Source organism: Lasioglossum baleicum, chromosome 17, assembly GCF_051020765.1.
Source record: "Lasioglossum baleicum chromosome 17, iyLasBale1, whole genome shotgun sequence".
Lineage (NCBI taxonomy): Eukaryota > Metazoa > Arthropoda > Insecta > Hymenoptera > Halictidae > Lasioglossum > Lasioglossum baleicum.
Window position 1 is genome coordinate 7714723 of NC_134945.1, and position 19383 is coordinate 7734105.

At 41.6% G+C, this 19383-nt stretch overlaps 1 protein-coding gene across 32 annotated transcripts in view; it reads left to right on the forward strand.

The window, feature by feature from the left end:
* Positions 1–19383, forward strand: part of LOC143217573 (bromodomain adjacent to zinc finger domain protein 2B) — a 314941-nt gene that overhangs the window by 283800 nt on the left and 11758 nt on the right. For 20 of the 32 annotated variants that reach the window (XM_076441991.1, XM_076441998.1, XM_076441984.1 and 17 more), the window contains 10 exons: positions 6–623; positions 8886–8951; positions 11366–11410; positions 12653–12706; positions 15881–16079; positions 16328–16447; positions 16630–17203; positions 17290–17509; positions 18188–18932; positions 19034–19294. In XM_076441991.1, coding sequence (XP_076298106.1) covers positions 6–623; positions 8886–8951; positions 11366–11410; positions 12653–12706; positions 15881–16079; positions 16328–16447; positions 16630–17203; positions 17290–17509; positions 18188–18932; positions 19034–19294 — 2902 coding nt within the window. The remainder of the gene's footprint in view (positions 1–5; positions 624–8885; positions 8952–11365; positions 11411–12652; positions 12707–15880; positions 16080–16327; positions 16448–16629; positions 17204–17289; positions 17510–18187; positions 18933–19033; positions 19295–19383) is intronic. The other 12 variants (XM_076442008.1, XM_076442017.1, XM_076442009.1 and 9 more) reach the window with 7 other exon arrangements.

Below are 19383 nucleotides of genomic sequence, written 5' to 3' on the forward strand. Positions count from 1 at the left end.
CGCAGGGTCGAAAGCGGCTCGCATTCACGATCAAGCAGAAAATGAAGATCATCCAAGAGATCGAACGCGGCAAGAGCAAGAGCGACGTGGCGCGCGAGCTGGGTCTGGCTAGCAGCACGGTGGCCACGATCTGGAAGAATCGGGAGAGCATCGCGGAGAGCTGGAGGAACCGCGACATGATGCAACACACCGATCCGGAGGACGGGAAGAAGCCGATCGCGCCGGGCGGCGGCGGCCTGTCTTCAGGTTCGAGCCTGGCCTCGTCGGCCTCCTCGAGCTTGGTGACCTCGTTGCCGGTACTCGGCAACGCGAACATCATCACAGCCAGCACCACGACACCGTTACCCGCGGTCGTGGTGCCACCCCCGCCCCCGCCACCTCCGCTGCCACAGCCAACGGTCCAGGTGGCACCGCCACCCCAGCCGCCACCGACCATAAACTTGACGAACACCTCGACCAACGCCGTGTCGTCCAACTCGTTGCCGTTGACGCAGTCGCAACCGACCACGCAGCCCAACACGCCAACGTCCAGCACCGCGTCCACAGGCACCACCACCACCAACGCCAGCATGGACAATACCCAGCAGGCCCAGACTCAGACGCAAAGTCAGGAGCTTCTGGAGGTAAGATCGTCGTATTGACGCCTCCTCAAAAAAAGTACCACCCCCCCCCCCCCGTATACTCCATCCCCCATGAAACCACCCTGTGTCGGACACCCCTGGCGCTTTGACCTGAACGGACGGTCCTTTGGGATCAGGAGGCTAGGTAGCCGCTGATGGATCTTGCAGCAACGGTCTCTGGACTGGTGGTTCTTTCACTTGGAGAAGTACTGGACCGTCTCGATAGATGTGGTAGACATCTGCTCGACTGTGGACCGGTTAGGCATGGCCAGAACTAGCGCGCGGCCGGGAGAAGTGGGGCTATTCCGCGGATATTCCTTGAGGATGCCTCCTCGCGTGCTAGTTCTGGCCATGCCTGGGTTAGATTAGGTTAGACGCAGACGCAGACTCGTGTAACTGACTGTATATTTAAATTCCAAAGGACTCAAAATAACATTATCTTATTTGATAAAAGATTGTCCGAACTCGAACGTACAAAAGGTCTTAATAGCTGAACTGGGGTCGGCTACTGATGAATACGATTGATTAGGTTAGTCATTTAAGAAGAATCACCTCCTAGAACCGTCTCTCACTGACAACATCCATCACGGCCATCGCCATTGGCCCACCCCAACGGTTGTTCTCTCAACGAATTCCCTGCTCGAGGAATCGTATCGTCTCATCTCTGTCTCGACGGATCTCTAGAAGTCGCGAGCCCCGACCGGCCCACATTATCATCGAAAACCCTCATCGACTTTCATGCTCACAATTAATGTTGACTGTTCTATCCCCTTTGCGATTCATTGGTCCACCGTTTCCCAAAAACCCCCGTTGTCTTTTTTTTTATTTCGTCTGTTTCCACGAGGACTAATATACGATGGACCTCTCGAGGTAAGACTACGATTGCCTGGTTTTCTATGTTGTCCTCCACATTTTTTGCAAATCGTAATCCCGATATACGCCCCCCCCCCCCACAATTCCTGAGATCAAATTCGCTCATTTAACCCTCTCACCGAATGGATTAAAGTTTCACTGTGTGAACCACACCAGAGGTAAGATATCTATATATATATATATAAAACTAGTCATTCTCTCTTTCTCTCTTATTTTATCTAAACGTTCAATCATGTCAGTTTCATGTGTATGTGGCCATAAAACATTCTGCGTGACCGATTACATCATTTTTACATCAGCCACCCCGCCCCCCAACCCCCCTCGAATCTCGATCTTCGACGCGTTTACTTAACCAGCCTCCCGATTGATGTACTTTTGTTTCCGTTTTTTTGTTTCTACATTCTGTGCGGGCGGCAGCAGTCCTCCGAGGATCTCTTTCTCGAGGATCCTTGTCTCGGTTTCGATCTTTGTCTTCGCGAGAGAGATGTCTCTTTCTTTTCCTTCGAGTTGCTCGAAAGAAGCTGCCCGAACATTTTACCGCTCGGTAACAAGGGAATCCGGCTTCCGGGAATGTTAGAGAACACACTTCTTCGACTTTCGTTGCTAAATGAAATCGAAACGAAAGAGGACACACCATACGACACGCGCCACGCATACCTACACGCACACGCGGTGCTTTCGTAGGATACCTGAAATGAAAACGATGGGTGATACCACTTGGACAGGCTCAGCTGCCTTAATGATCAACCGACCAAGATCCTTTCCAAACGCAAAGTAAGAACGAGCCTTGATAGATGCTTCGTTGTACGATTTATTTCGTCATTATGGGTGCTCGTATTAAATTGACAGTTTTGCAAATTCGTTCTCATGATGGACAGAAAATGTTTTTGTGTATTGGTCAAAACATTCCGCATTAATTTTATGAATTGATAGAGGTAAAAAATGAAGTTCGACATGTGGAAGAATTGTGTCCCAGATAGCACACGACGTCTTAAGGACGTCCATTTTACGTATATTTTAGGTCTGAAAGTGTTACATACTAAAAAGACGTCTTTGAGACCATAACTGTGTGGTTTTTATGTATTAAACGATCTAGCAGTACTAGCATTGGTATTATTTGTTCGAGTTAGTGTTTCTGCTTCAATATCAATTCCAATTTCAACTTCAATTTCAACTCTTCAATTTTAATTTCAATTTCAACTCTTCAATTTTAATTTCAATTTCAAATGCAATTACAACTTTAATTTCAACTTAAATTTCAATTCCAATTTCAACTACAGACTCACTTCAATTTCAATTCCAATTTCAACTTCAATTTCAACTCTTCAATTTTAATTTCAATTTCAAATGCAATTACTACTTTAATTTCAACTTAAATTTCAATTCCAATTTCAATTCCAATTTAAACTTTAATTTCAACTACAGATTCCATTTCAATTCTTCTATTTCGACTTCAATTTCAATTTCAACTTCGGTTTTAACTACAGATTCAACCTAAACTTCAATTCCAATTTCAACTACAGACTCACTTCAATTTCAATTCCAATTTCAACTTCAATTTCAACTCTTCAATTTTAATTTCAATTTCAAATGCAATTACAACTCTTCAACTTCAATTTCAACTCTTCTATACCAACTTCAATTTTTCAATTTCAATTTTTCAACTTCAATATTAATTTTTCAATTTCAATATCGACTCTTCAACTTCAATTACAACTTCGGTTTTAACTACAGATTCAACCTAAACTTCAATTCCAATTTCAACTACAGACTCACTTCAATTTCAATTCCAATATCGACTCTTCAACTTCAATTACAACTTCGGTTTTAACTACAGATTCAACCTAAACTTCAATTCCAATTTCAACTACAGACTCGCTTCAATTTCAATTCCAATTCCAACTTCAATTTCAACTACAGATTCAACCTCAATTTCAATTCCAATTTCGACTACAGATTCAACTTCAATTTCAACTCTTCAATTTTAACATCAATTTTTATTGTGATTTTAATTGTAATTGTAATTTTTATTTTTATTATTCTCATTGTGATTGTAATTGCAATTGTTATTTTTATTACACTTTGTATTTAAATTCGACGTGCGCTCTTCTGATAAATATATTCTTTACGACTTCTTAGAGGACGTCTTAAAGGCCTCCCAAATGTCATACGAACGTCTCCTAAACGTCTTATAGACGTCAAACAGACGTCTCCTGAACTCTCATAGACGTCAAACAGATGTCTTAAAGACGTTATGCTATCTGGGTACTAGTACTTGTTTGGGAAATCGTCGAACAAAGGGTTTACAAGCTCGAAAATGTGCGTTTTAATCAATTGAATCTCGGTTGGCGTCGATGAAAAATGCGAGCTCCTTCACACGAGACATCACATATCAGCGATTTGCTCTACAAAGATGGTTGAAATTTGAATAGAACACGTGTACATCAAGCTTGTACATAAATTTGCAATTTCGAAGATGAAAATACAAAAATTTAAGAAGACGTTGAGAGCAGGTGTCCACTGTGATGGAGCTCAAGAGAGCTCAGAACCATAGCGATCGAAGCTGACACAAACTATCGTCTCTAATACCAGATCAGAGAAGGCGAGACAAAGTTGTATCTGCGCATCCAGTAGGACCAATGAAAATGGTAATACCAACTGTCGTAACGCTATCCTGTGCTTCTCCTGTCACTATACAAGAAATAACAGCTAGCTATATTGATTATCCAGCATGCCGTAATATTATTTTCCGTGTCTTCGGCGCGTGTTCCTCGTGATCGTCGTGGGAACACTGCTCTCTGCCTCAAACCGGCAAGAATCGCTTTTCTGTTTCCTCTCCACTCTCGCTCTCTTATTTTCTTCTTCCGCTACCGAAATGAGAAACTGAATCTCGGACCGCGATCAATTTTCAATCGACTATTAAACAATTAATTAATCATCGCTGCTAAAGTTATTCTTTACAACTTCTTAGATTACGTCTTGAAGGCCTCCCGAATTTCCTGCGAACGTCTCCCGAACGTCTTAAAGACGTCTTCCGAGCGCCTTCCAGACGTCAAACAGACGTCTTTAAGACGTACCGGTTTTCTTTTACTTCAGACGTTCGTAGGACATTCGGGACATCTGCCGATGTCTCCTCCTATCGCCGCTGTTATTAATAATAATTAGTGTTATTATTCTACACACCTAACCTAAAAAATCACAGCTGTTCGGATAATCTCTGCCGTCGCAAGACAACCTATCAGCTTACAGCGATCGATATATAACACACTGACAAATTATTTACTTATGTGCGTAACCATAAAGGCGAGTATATCTGCTTGGCTCCTGCATGCGCTGATTATCTCTCTCTTTCGACATATTTTATACCACGTTTCTACGGCTGTGTTCTTCTCTAATTTTTTTTTCCATTTCCCCCGATCTATTTTCTCTATATCTCTCTCTCTCTCGTACAATTCTGGTTTTAACTGTGTTTCAAGGTTATTATTAAATGGTGGTGGTTTATACATATTTACATATACATCTATATGTATGTATACATATTTCTCTTTTATATATTCTCACTTTCTATCTATCTATCTCTCTCTCTCTCTCTATATATATATATATATTTATATGAATATTTTATATATTTTTCTCTCTGGTAGTTGGTCAGAAGCTTTTCGTTTTCACGAACTCTTTGTTTCCTTCCGTTCATCGTATAATACACATATACACCTGTATACCCACACGTACACACGATGTGTTCCACGTCGACTTTTTCCACGGAAACGGAGGATCGTTTTTTTGTGCCGTTACATTTTCTGCTTGGCTGCTATTTTTTCTCAACATTATGTATAATATATCACGAGGTTTTTTATATGACAGCATGCCCAGATCTCGCATACTTGTTTTTCTCTCTATTCTCTTTCTCTGTCTCTCTTCGATGGGGTGTACAATGGTTTTCTTTGGAGGGAGGGAGAACGGGCTTCTCTTTGTTGTGTCGTTCAATCGAATTGTTACTCGTCAACAGGACCACCCTACGTTGCCAAAAACCGTTTGTCGAATTGGATGGGGAACACGATTTTCTTTTTTTTTTTTTGCTAGAGCGGGATATACTTTACTTTACCGGGAAAATTTGTGCCTTTCTCCTATAAATTATTATGCATTTGGCATGTAATCCAGTAGATTTGTACCCGGGGAACCTGCTGGTCGAAGTTTCGATACTGTAGGATCAATGGTTCAGGAGTTATGGTTGTTTAAAGTTGAGCATTTTCAGTGTTTTCGACAGGTAAACTGCTCCACGCAACTGGAACACGGCTGTACCTCCTAAACGGTCGGGAGTAGAGGAAAATGTTCTCGGAAAAAGTTGAATGGCATCAGACGGTGCATACTACGCAACTAATTTTATGCACTTTTGTGCATCGGTGCATCAGAAAAATGCGACTGCACTTTTTTTAAAAATGGACACCTACATTTTTGACTGCACCAATCGATGCAGTTTGTTGTGCTCTACATAAAAGTACTAACATACTTATGCCCTAAACTTATTCGTTAAGAAGTTATCGAAGCTAAAAGTTCACTGAATTATTGTTATGTTCCATTATAAATCAGAGAACTTTTAGCTTCGATAACTTCTTAACTAATAAGTTTAGGGCATAAGTATGTTAGTATTGTTACGTAGAGCACAACAAACTGCATCGATTGGTGCAGTCAAAAATGGAGGTTTCCATTTTTTAAAAATGTGCAGTTGCATTTTTCTGATGCACCGATGCACAAAAGTGCATAAAATTAGTTGCGTAGTATGCACCGTCTGATGCCATTCAACTTTTTCTTATAACATTTTCCTCTATTCCCGGCCGTTTAGGAGGTACAGCCTGTTCCAGTTGCGTGGGCCAACCTGTATATAGCGGTGCCCTTGCCTGTCAAAAACACTGAAAAATGGTCAACTTTAAACAACCATAACTCCTGAACCAATAGTCCTACAGGATCGAGACTTCGATCAGCAGGTTCCACGGGTACAAATCAACCGGATTACATACCAAATACATTATAATTTATAGGAGAAAGGCACAAATTTTGAGTCCAGTAAACTAAAGAGCAGCCCTATTTTGTTTTTAGTTGTTCCGAGATAGAGTAGGACTACGTCACTAGACATCCTTAGAGTAGTGCTTGTCACCGATTCTGCTGACATAGTCGCGCTTCTACACGTTGCACAGTGGTGAGTTTGACCGAAATCGTGGCCAAAGTAGCCTTAAAGACGTCCATTTTACATTGTTTTAGGACTGAAAGTCTTACGTCCCAAAAAGACGTCCTTAAGACGTCATTAAGACCATAAACAGTGTTTTTTTATATATGGTTATAATCTAACAGTAAGTATTAGCATTGGTATTATTTGTTCGAGTTATTGTTTCAATTCCAATTTCAATTTTTCAATTTCAATTTTTCAATTCCAATTTGTCAATTTCAATTTTTCAATTTCTATTTCAATTTCAATTTCAATTTTTCAATTCCAATTTGTCAATTTCAATTTTTCAATTTCAACTTCAATTTTTCAATTTCAATTTTTCAATTTCTATTTCAATTTTTAGAATTGCAACTTCAATTTATCAATTTTAGCTTTCAATTTCCATTTTAACTCTTCAATTTCAACTTCAATTTTTCAATTTCAATTTCAATTTCAATTTTTCAATATCAATTTTTCAAGTCAATTTCAATTTTTCAATTTCAACTTTCATTTCCAGTTTAACTCTTCAATTTCAATTTTTATTGTAATTGTAATTTTTATTATTTTTATTGTGATTTTAATTGCAATGGTTATTTTTATTACACTTTTTATGTTAATCCCACAGGCGTTTCTCTAGTAAAGCTATTTATTGGTTTAACTTTAAACTCGTTTTTGTCGAAACCTATTTTTACTCTTCTCTTCTTTTAAGATTTCTTTCTTACCTTTAAGATTTCTTAGGGACATCTTAAAGACCTCCTGAATGTCCTACGAACGTCTGTTAATCGTCTTTTAGACGTCAAACAGACGTGTCCTGAACGTATTATAGACGTCAAACAGACGTCTCTTGAACGTCTTATAGGCGTCTCCTGACCAGACTCCTGACGTCTCCTGAACAGTCGTCTTAAAGATGTTTTTAACACGTATGGTTTCTAACACGAGACGTTCAGGAGATGTTCGTAGGAGATTCGGGACATCTTTAGGACGTCTGACTGCCTAACTGCAGACGTCTTAAAGACTTCTTTTAGACGTTTTTGTGCTGTCTGGATAAAAATAATGAAAATTCAAATTGAAATCGAAGAATTGAAATTGAAATTGAAGTTGAAATCTTCTAACAATCTTCTAACAAAAAGAAAACGTGCTATAGAACTTCATAAATAAAGTACTATTAACAGATTTTCAAACTACGGAAAGAAAATTTATACTTTTGGCCACGATTTCGGTCGAACTCACCACTGTGCGTTGCTTTCGAATCACTACACGAAGGAGTCGGATCCACCGCGAATCAAAATCAGAAGAATCACGGCCTACAGAAAAATTATAGCGAAAAAAAAAAAGTTTCACTAACTACACATAGTCCTCGGTTCGCGGTCAGGCGAGACAACATTCCGGATAGAAATGTTACCACAACCTTTCAGAATCTTTATATTTTTTCCTTGTTTTCGTAGGGGCGATTTTCGAACTCACGAAATTGTTCGATGATAGTCAAGTTTGTTAATAATAGAGGAACAAAATTTCTAAATGATGGAGAGAACCCCCCCGAGTTGCCCGCGAAATTGTCAAACGATTTCTCATAGAAACTATCATCCCCTTTCTTTACGTTTACAATGGTCAAGTAAAATAGCAATAGATTAGCTGAAATAGCATAAGAAACATCTTGAAAACCTGGCCGAGAGCCACAGCGTGAAGTACAGGGTAAAGATGGCGCCTCAACGCGCATTGGAATCGCCGGATGCGGCACTGTTCCGTTTCATTAGACTCGAACAAAGTAAATTATCGATTGAAAATTTGATTCTACTTAATCTTTGACTAGAAATTCTTTGACTAGAAATAATTCAGAATTTGGAACGGTCCATCCCGAAATTCTTTGACTAGAAATAATTCAGAATTTTAAAGAATGGAATATTATTTTCGACGCCGTACTTCGTTCAGATAAAATATCTCTCGGACAAGAATCCCTTTGTGTAATGAAAAACAGTGTTCCACTGTTTGTTTTCAAACCAAATTAAAATAGATTAGTGTTAATTAGAGGTGAATTATTGAGAGAACGGCGGTGAGAAACAGTTAGAAATAGCCCGAAGCGCTTCTCGGAAGACGGAGCCGAAAAGAGCGCGAAAATTCATTCTGTAAATTTGCCCGCGAAATTGCTATTGACGGATGTGAGTGACGTGTGTATATGGCATTGTGCGCAGGCCCGGAAAAAACGGCAGGAAGAGGTGGAGAAGATACGACTGGAAGAGCAACAACGGAAGCAACAGGTAATCCTAAACTCGTTGTTACACGCACCCTCGGCGTTTTCTCTGTGTTGGCCACCCCCGCCCCCGTCGCCGGAGAATAAAAATTATCGAGAAAACTCGCCCGACATATTTTCGCGACGCTCGCAAACGTTATTTAGCCGGGGGAATTCGCTTTAGAACGTGTTATTCAATTTGCGCTCCGGCCGCGCGGATAAATTGCATTTCCTTTGCGGCAACGGGACGCCCGGTTTTTAAATTATTTCCAATTAGAACTGGATCTATCCCGCGTGACGAGAGCGTTATTTCATTGTCCGCGAATTATCTCTTGATCTTTAACGCGATCGCGACGCACAAAGGAAATCCCGTTTTGCCGCGGACACAGCTGAGCTTATTAAACTGGGATCCTCGCGACTCTGAGTCAACAAATTAACTCCGAATCCTCGCCTGATTCCGAAAATGGAGCAATCCGTTGCAGATACAGTAGTTTATCGGTAATTGTCCCTAAGACGGGCCCGCCCAGGGACAATTATCGGATAGGGATACTATTCTTTGAGTTTTGCCGAACGTAGAAAGGGACAGCGGAGCTCGAGAGGCCTCGGTCGCCGAGAAGTGTAAACATAACTATAAAACAAAAGAAAACTACTTTATTTTTCATTATTTATTCATGGGACTCTGACCAAGATATTTGTGGCATTTTTCTAATGAAAATGATACCGAATATGATGTAATTCCAATTATATTACTTGTAGCACAACCAGATAGCACACCACGTCTTAAAGACGTCCATTTTAGGTCTGATAGTCTTTCGTCCTAATAAGATGTCTTTAAGACAATGAAGAGTGTGGTTTTTATATAGCCATGATCGAGCAGTACTAGCATTGGTATTATTTGTACGAGTTAGTGTTTTTGCTTGAACTTCGATATCAACTCTTCTATTTCAATTTCAACTCTTTAAATTTTTTATTTCAACGTCAATTTTTCAATTTCAACTTCAATTTCAATATCAACTCTTCAACATCAATTGCAACTCTTCAAATTCAAGTTTTCAATTTCAAATTTTCAATATCAACGTCAATATTTCCAATTTCAATTTCGATATCAACTCTTCAACTTCAATTTCGACTCTTCAACATCAATTCCAACTCTTCAACTTCAATTTCAACTTCAATTTTTCGATTTCAACTTGTCAATTTCAATTTTTCATCCCTTCAATGTCAACGTCAATTTTTCAATTACAATTTTTCTACTCTTCAATTTCAATTTCAATATTAATTTTTCTACTTCAACTTCAATTTCAATATCAACTCTTCAACTTCAATTACAACTTCAATTTTTCAATTTCAACTCGTCAATTTCAATTTTTCAACTCTTCTATTTCAACGTCAATTTTTCAATTACAACTTCAATTTCAATTTTGAATCGTCAATTTCAACTTCAATTTTTATTATTTTTGTAGTTATTTAAATTGCAATTGATATTTTTATTACACTTTTTGTATGTCAATTCCACATGCTTTCTCCTGATAAAGCTAGGTTTAACTTTAAACTCGCTTTTGTCGAAATCTATTTTTACTCATCCCTTCTTTTAATTGAATTATTATTTATGGACCTTTAAGACTTCTTTTAGGACGTCTTAAAGACCTCCCGAATGTCCCTCGAACGTCTCCTGTTTTCTAACACAAGACGTTCAGGAGACGTTCAACTCGAATGACCAACTGCAGACGTCTTTAAAACGTCTCTAAGACGTCTTTGTGCTATCTGGGAATGAACGATGACAGTTTTAAACAATAGTAAAAATTGATTTTCACAACTTTTTTAGCTGGGCTAATAACGAAAATTCAAAAGTTGTGTCTGGTCAACTGATATAAATTATATACGCTGTGAAAATTTCTTTGAAATTAGTTAATTGGTTTGCGAAATATAAACGATCAAAACTGGTAATTTGTAGTGACTAATTGTGCTGAGGAGTTAGCTTTACAAGTAGTGAACTTTGAGCACGGATACCTCGGAAACTATGAGAGATAGCGAAAATCTGAATAGAATCAATTCTGTGGCACATTTTATCAGCTTTAATTTTGTATGGAATAGTCTCATCGCTAGGACGCATAGTTTCCGAGATATAAGCGGAAAACCGAGAAAGGGGACCTCCTAGGAGTTGGGACTTTTAGTATGTTTACCTCCTAACTAGTCCAAACAAAGACCCAAAGTTAAAAATTGTGTTCCTTCCATTTCCCTCAACAACTTTTCGTTGACTGGACTACCGAATGAAATTGATTCTCGTTCGCGGACAATGGCGGAGTTGTTGCTCGATAAATCTCGTTCCCCGGCAAAATCAGATCCTCCGATTATATCCGAGTCGGAATCCGCGATAAACGGCAATTGCGCGGCCACTATGTAAACGACGATGCTGAACCGTAATTAATTCTGATTTCGCAGGAACGAGAGCTGAAGCGGCAACAGGCGGTCATGTTGAAGGAACAGGTGAGTCCCATAGATCACGTCAGCCCCTAGGTCGTGTCATTTGCTGTAGTCTAGAACGGTGTGCGTGTGTGTATTCCGTAGAAATATTAGCTTTCGTTTCATTATCTCCATCGCTTTCGTTCATCGTTCTCTCTCGTACTAACGTACACGCGTTATCATAAATTCCAGCTGATTGCCTTCGCATTTCTCTCGTCCGGTGTACGATTTCCTTCGCGATTATCGCGCACACTTCCATAACCATTAACGATCTATTAACTCTGTTCTCGATTCACACCGAGAAACTGTCGATTTTATTTCGCGAATATACATACTTTTAATCAATTTCCAGTAAAAACAAAGCTGTACGACGGTGAGGAGATCATGATATTGCGTTTGTTCTCGGTTTATATCTGCAGACTCTCTGCCCTTCTCTTATTATCGTGTCTACTTCTTGTTTCCAGGACTCATGTTTCCAGGACTGCAACGGCGCGGGATTCGCCTTCTCATTTCTCTATAATACAGAAATGCGAGTTTTCAGTAGTGGAAAACGCTAGATAAAAGATCGATCTAAGACGCTATCGCCCTCAAAATCGTAGTTTGCTTTTTAGCTGGGCCAATAACGAAAATGTAGCAGATGTGTTTGATTAACTTGTATAAATACGCTCCGAAAATTTCATTGAAATTGGTGGATTGGTTTGCGAGTTATAATCGATTAAAAGTGGTAGAAAGCCAGAGAATCTTGGAAAATTACCAATTTTTACCACCTTTGATCGATTATAACTCGTAAACCAATCGATCAATTTCAATGAAATTTTCGGAGCGTACATAGTGATAGCGCCCTAGATCGATCTTTAATCTAGCGCGTCCGACTACTGAAGAACCCGATACTTGTATTATCAAGAAATGAGAAGGCGAATCCCGCGCCCTTGCAATCCTAGAAGAAGGAATCTACCCCCTTCAGCTCTGTCGAACTTTTCTTTCACGTTTGCTTCTCGTTTTTAGTCGTTGCTACTCGTGTCCTTGGTTACGTTCGTAGATCCCGTGTTTTCGAAGGAACGCGAGTTTGAAATTGATCGTGGTTTTACGGAAAATCCAAGACCGGTGACGTTTTTCCAATATCGAGAGAGTCGAGGATTTCTAGAGGCAGAGGGGGAGCATAGATCAGCCAGAAATTCGGGTCCCGTTAAAGAGAGTCCCGCGAGAAGTGACGATCGTAGGGATAGTTTGAGCACTGGTGGACTGTGGATATGTTTTGTGCCGCAGATGTACATGCAGGAGCTCACCAAGCAGCGCGAGATGCTCTACACCGTCGAGCTGGTATGTCTCATACCCAATCTAGTTTAATAAGACAACCTCACCAAACGGTCTCCCTGTCTCGCGACACTTTAAACCAGGCATGCACAACTCGTGGCTCTCAGAGCTCCCGGCTCATGAGCCAAGTCGAGAGCTCCAGCTCCCAAACCGTCCAGTTGGACATGCCTGCCTAAAACTGGCAACCGTCTACGCAATCCGTTGCCGATCGTTAGATCTGCTTTCGATGGTACCTCTCGCTTCAAAACCGAGCGTTTCGGATCTAATTATCGACAACCGGTTGGAGTTTGGCGGGGAAGTTTAAAGTTGTTCAGCTGCGAGACAACGCGTCGTAGTCGATTTCTCGTCGAAGACGCAAATTGTCGATCTTCCACGAACGATCGACGAACGAAGGCGTTTCCCATGATTTTTTAACACCCTTGTCGATCGCGGTGGTCGTTGATTGATTCACAAGCTTGTTCTCTATTTATTAATTGGAGGAGATAAATTAGCAAAATTTTTCTTTTGAACTATCTTTAAAAAATTCCTATCGAGACTAGTCTTTATGTTTTTGGAAATTGAATGATATTTTTTATTCCATTGGCCCAGAAAGTAGCAATTTAGTGATTAACCCTCTGCTGAAGGGTGCATTGGAGTTTCGAATGTTCCCAAGGGCGAATGTATCAGGGCAACGAGATGAAAATACGGGGGACACAGCTTGGCAATCGCGACCACGCGAGCGTCCCGGCAGACAAAGCTCTAACAATGTTCGATTCGATAATTCTCACAATCGGATTTCGCACTGATAATAATTATCCGAAGGAAGCTGTCCCCGCAACTTCCTCGAACAACGTCAGCCACGTTAATGTCCGCTTTTCGAGATATCCACGTTCACTAACCAGTAATCGCGGTGACAATACATGTTCGTGGCCAGCCATATGCATCGTAGGCGTTTCATTTCGCTTTATTCACACCGATCAAAGTGTCTCGCGTGATTAACGTTCGAAATTTACCCGCTGTAAGCTAATCGAAACGAGATTGACTCTTCAGGGTTGTTTGCCGAATGGACCTTCACGATTTCGAACTTGCTCGTGTCGTATCGTTCATTCGTCAGGAAAGTGACACAAGTAAAAAAAGAGGAAATTTTACAGAAGAAATGTAAAATAATTTGTTGTTCTTTAGATACCTTGAGTTGTCATGTACATTAGTTATAAAGTACACCGCAATTTTATATAGTCTTTATTGTACTTTTTGTAGAAATATATTTATTTTGAGTTGTGTGTCACTTTTCTTATGAATGAACGACATATTGACCTTTCTGAAATCATCATTTGTATTCAGAGGGGAATGTCGTCTTAAAATTGAAGTTATAAACTGTATTTAGCAACGTTTATACATTGTCCGAGAGAAGGATTTCATTGTAATAAAAATCTAAAGTTGACTTTTTCTGCAACGCACAGCCCAGATAGCACAAAGACGTCTTTAGGACGTCTAAAAGACGTTCAGGAGACGTTCATAAACTATTCGGGAGGTCTGTACGACGTCCCTAAGAGACATCCCTAATCCCAGATAGCACGAAGACGTCTTTAAGTCATGGGCAGTTGGACATTCAGACGTCTTAAAGTTGTCCCGAATGTCCTATGAACGTGTCCTGAACGTCTTGTAAGAAAACGGTGCGTCTCAAAGACGACTTCAAGACGTCTGTTTGACGTCCAAAAGACGTACAGGAGACGGTCGTAGAACATTCGGGAATTCTTTAAGACGTCCCTAAGAAGTCTTAAAGGTCAATAAATGTTAATTAAATTAAAAGAAGGGGAGATAAATAGATTTCGACAATAACGAGTTTAAAGGTAAACCAATAAATAGCTTTATTAGAAGAACGCATGTGAAATTGACATGAGAAGTGTAATAAAAATAGCAATTGCAATTAAAATCACAATAAAAATTATAAAAATTAGAATTACAATTGAAATGACAATAAAAATTGAAATTTAAACTGATATTGATATTGAACAAATACCAATGCTAATATTGCTGGATTATGGGTATATAAAAACCAAACTGTTTATGGTCTTAAAGACGTCTTTTTAGGTCGTAAGACTTTCAGACCTAAAATAGACGTAAAATGGACGTAGTTTAGGTCGTAAGACTTTCAGACCTAAAATAGACATGAAATGAACGTGTTTAAGACGTTGTGTGCTATCTGGGAGTGAAGTAAATGATATAAAAATATTTTAATCAGGACGATGAAGGTGTCCAAGAGAAATGGATTCAATAAATATATATAAGTATGTTCAAGGATGAATATACCCAGATAGCTCCTGACGTTCATAGCCGTCTGTTTTACGTCGTTTTTAGGTCCGAACGTCTAACGTTCCAAAAAGACGTCTTTAATACGTCTATTTGGAGACGTCGGTTTTACGTCTAAATAAGACGTCTTAAAGACAATCTTTGCGGTGATACCCTCTGAAAAGATGTCTAAAAGACGCCTAAAGTACATCTAAAATACGTCTGAAGACGTCTCTAAGACGTACCATTTTCTAACACAAGACATTCAGACGTCCGAATGTCTTGCAGCATGCGTCTTACAGATGTCTTTGAGATGTCTCAATGCTATCTGGCTAAAGACAGGAAAAGAGGGAATGAATAAACGACGGTTTAATATTGCATCTAATTATAAAAATTGTTCGCGTTATTAAGCGTTGTTTAAATTAGCTTGAAATCTATTGAAGCTGTTGCTGCACTCTGAATATGAATGATGTTCGCCAGAAGAGTAAGTTCGACGAAAAAATTGTTGATTTTGCCATTCGGCTGGCAGCTCTGTAAAAATTGCAAGACAGTGTGTCGAGTAACAACAGCGCGTAGAATCGCGGAAAAGCAACGGTAAAACGGTTACCGAAACAACGATTGGTGTATCTGCCATAACCGAGGAGTGTGGTTGGGTAAAACAATTGCACGACACTTTCAGAAGAGACCGATCTTCGGCGGGTCTCCTTCATTTTGCATCCGTGTATACATTATACATCACTGTCATGCGTAGCTTCCTGCGAAGTATTTGGGACGGTTGTAGAGTTTGTCGTAGCGCGTGCGTGCCAAGAGTTGTGCTTTTCGAACGAGTTGTCGCGAGACCTGTCAATGCTGCATGAACGTGTTGCCGGTTCGCGTATTCGCCACGTTGAGTCGTTCCGTTCGGTACCGCAGGAAAGGGAGAGAAGGAGACAGCACATGGCGTTGGTGCGGGCTTTGGAGAATCGTCGAAAAATGGAGGAGAGAGAGAAGAAACGTCTTGAGGCGAGAGCCGAGAGAATAGCGTCGAAGGAGAAACGCGCCGAGCAGAGGAAAATGGAGATGGAGCTGGTCGAACAGATCAGGAAACCTGTCGAGGACATGGAGCTGACAGGTAGAGATTATAAAGATGCATTCATGATGATAGCAATCTCTTCAAATTAGTTTTTGACACTGTAAATCAGGGCTGGCCAACACGCGGCCCGCGAGCCCGCTGTAACGTTACGCGTCATCAGAGTGGCCCGTGAAACCATTTGGGTTGGCCAGGCCTGCTGTAAATGGTAGCAAAGGACTTTTAGTGTTCCGTAAACCTAGCGTTAATTTAATGGGGGCTTTTCTGCGACTAATTGATGCTGGTTATAGATCATAGATCGCTGCCGGAGCTGAAGAGACTGCCCGGACTCAAACTGTCCGGCCAAGCCTTCTCGGACATCGTCATGGTCTTCGAGTTTCTGCACAACTTCGGGGAAACCCTGGGCTTTGGTGAGCTACCCTATTCTAAGCTGATCATGTATCTAAAATATCTGATAACACTGTCCAACAAGTCTTCAGTACCAAGAATCTACTAGGCTAGGGTCTACTAGACCATTCTTAGAGTTAGCGTCCTATAAGTCAACTTATCAAAATAATTAGGAGTCTAATGATGATCCTATTTGCCACCGCAGACATGGACTCCCTGCCAAGTCTGAAGAGCCTCCAGCTAGCTCTGCTAAACGACGAGGAGGCCGAAGAAGAGATGCTCTCGGTGATGACGCACCTCCTGGTCTGCGCCATAGAGGATCCTGGGATCCCCCAGCCAGCAAGACACACGACAGGCCTCGGTCAAAGTCTCAGACAGGCGGACATAACGCACGCGAACATCAGCGAGGTCCTGCGAATCTATCTGTACGCGAATGCAACCGGCGAAGTGAAAGCGTTGACCGGCGTCTGCCTCGAGAGGGAACGGGACAAGAAGTTCGCCGACCATCATCAGAACGGCGGCGACTACGCGTCCACCTGTTCGGGCAAGAACGCCCAGTTCTACGAACATCTGCACAACAATGAGACCTGGAGGATGTCCGAGAGGCTGAGGGACAAGCCCTTCCTGGCGCTGAACCCGACTCACAAGGCGCAGATGCTCGCGTTCCTGTGCAACGAGCTACTGCAGAACAAGGCTGTGATCAGGCAGATTGAGGGGAGCCTGGAGACCGTCGCTCAGCTCAGGAAGGAGAGATTCGTTCTGGACACCAAGATCAGGAAGTAAGTACATCAGCAGTGCATATTTTCCAACCTAACCTAACCTCTTTGAAGCAGTTACTATCACGTGGTGTACCCTTTGTCCACAGACTCAGGCAACTGCATAGCCGAAAGGTGCGGATGGAGGCAGTGGGCGTGATAGTGAACAAGACAGGGGACACCATCACCATAGAGAAGAAAGAAGTTGACGAGGAAGGGAATTCGACGTCGACGGCTGTGGGAACGACGCCCACACCTGACGAGAGTCACCACGAAGACGAGGTGGAGGACATGTCCGAGAACGAGAGCGAGGGAACTCAACCCGAAGAGGTAAGACCCTAATATTAGCCTTTAGTCCAGTCAACGAAAAGTTGTAGAAGGAAATGGAAGGAACACAATTTTTAACTTTGGGTCTTTGTTTGGACTACTTAGGAGGTAAACATAAAAGTCCCCACTCCTAGCAGGTCCCCTTTTTCGGTTTTCCGCTTATATCTCGGAAACTATGCGTCCTAGCGATAAGACCATTCTATACAAAATTAAAGCTGATAAAATGTGCCACAAGATTGACTCCATTCAGTTTTTCGTTATCTCGCATAATTTCCGAGATATCCGCGCTCAAAGTTCACTAATTGTGCTGAAGAGTTAGCCTCACAATTAGTGAACTTTGAGCGCGGATATCTCGGAAACAATGCGAGATAGCGAAAAACTAAGTGCAATCAATCTTGTGGCATATTTTGTCAGCTTTAATTTTGTATAGAATGGTCTTATCGCTAGGACACATAGCTTCCGAGATATAAGCGGAAAACCGAAAAAGGGGACCTACTATGTGCCCCCTCCTGGGACTAGGGACTTTTAGTATGTTTACCTCCTAACTAGTCCAAACAAAGTTCCAAAGTTAAAAATTGTGTTCCTTCCATTTCCCTCTACACCCCCCTTATGAGCATTCATTGACTGGACTACTTGATGAACCTTTTTCTAGAGCTGATTTTAACCTCTGTGTGTTTCAAGGAGGAAGACAAGAATTTGTCCGGCGAGGAGCTCGGCAAGAAGTTGGACAAGCTGTTGAAACAATCGGAGGAGCAGCTGCAGAAGCTGAACAGCTCTTCGAAGCAGCTCCGGGCGCACATATTCGGCCAGGACAGGTACTGGAGAAGATACTGGGAGCTGGCGTGCGCTGGTGGCATCTTTATCGAGGCGATGGAGAGCGCGGAACCGGAGACCCTGGAGCTGCAAGCGGAATTGGATGAAAAGTACAAAAACATGCCGGTCGAGGAGAAGCCGAAAACGAAGCAGGAGGAGCCGAAGGGGAACTCTGAAAATCGAGAGAACGAGGCTCCGAACGATGTGAAGGAAGAGAAGAAGTACAACTCGAACGAACAGGAGGAGGACGTGAAGCCGCATTTGGAGAAGAGCCGACCGGAAGCGGAGGAGGTCAACTGCAAGGAACAGGTGCAGAACTGCGAGAACTCGACGAGTATCAAGGAAGAGAAGAAGCATGAGGTGGTGGATGGGATGAGCGACGCGAAGACCAACGTCACGTCCGAGGAGATCAAGCAGGAGACCGAGGTGATCAATATGGAGGTGGACGTCAAGATCGAAGACACGAAGAAGGAGAACGAGGACATGGACGAGGACATGAAGCCCGTGAAGGTGATGGAGGACAAGATCGTCGAGACTATTCCCAATGGCGACAAGTTCAATCACATCAACAATCTTCACAATGGCAAGGAGCTGAACGGCACCTTCATCTCCAGTAAGAGATTCAAGATCTGTTCATCTGTTCTGTAGACAGCGGATTTATTTTCTATAAAGATAACGAATACATTAATGTTTTTTTTGTACTTTTTGTTACAGACAACAGCAACGAGACCAGCTGGTTTTCCATCCTGCCACGCGAGACTTGCGACACACCTGGACCCAGCACCAAGCAGATCTTCGGGATAGCCGAACCGACTGAACTCAGAATACCAGTATTCCCACCCCCGGCTAGCCCGAACTTCGACAGGTGCGATAGTCCAGCACCTTTGATCCTGACGCAAGACGAGGCGGTCCAGCTAGAGTACCTGAAGGTGCACGGCCTGCCGCCTCCTGGAGAGGCCAAACCTGTACCTAAAGGTAAAATTCTGCCTTCCTATTCGATTCAGGATGAACAACATAACTTAACCTAACTGGATTTTATTTTTTTTTCTCACAAATGTATGTCC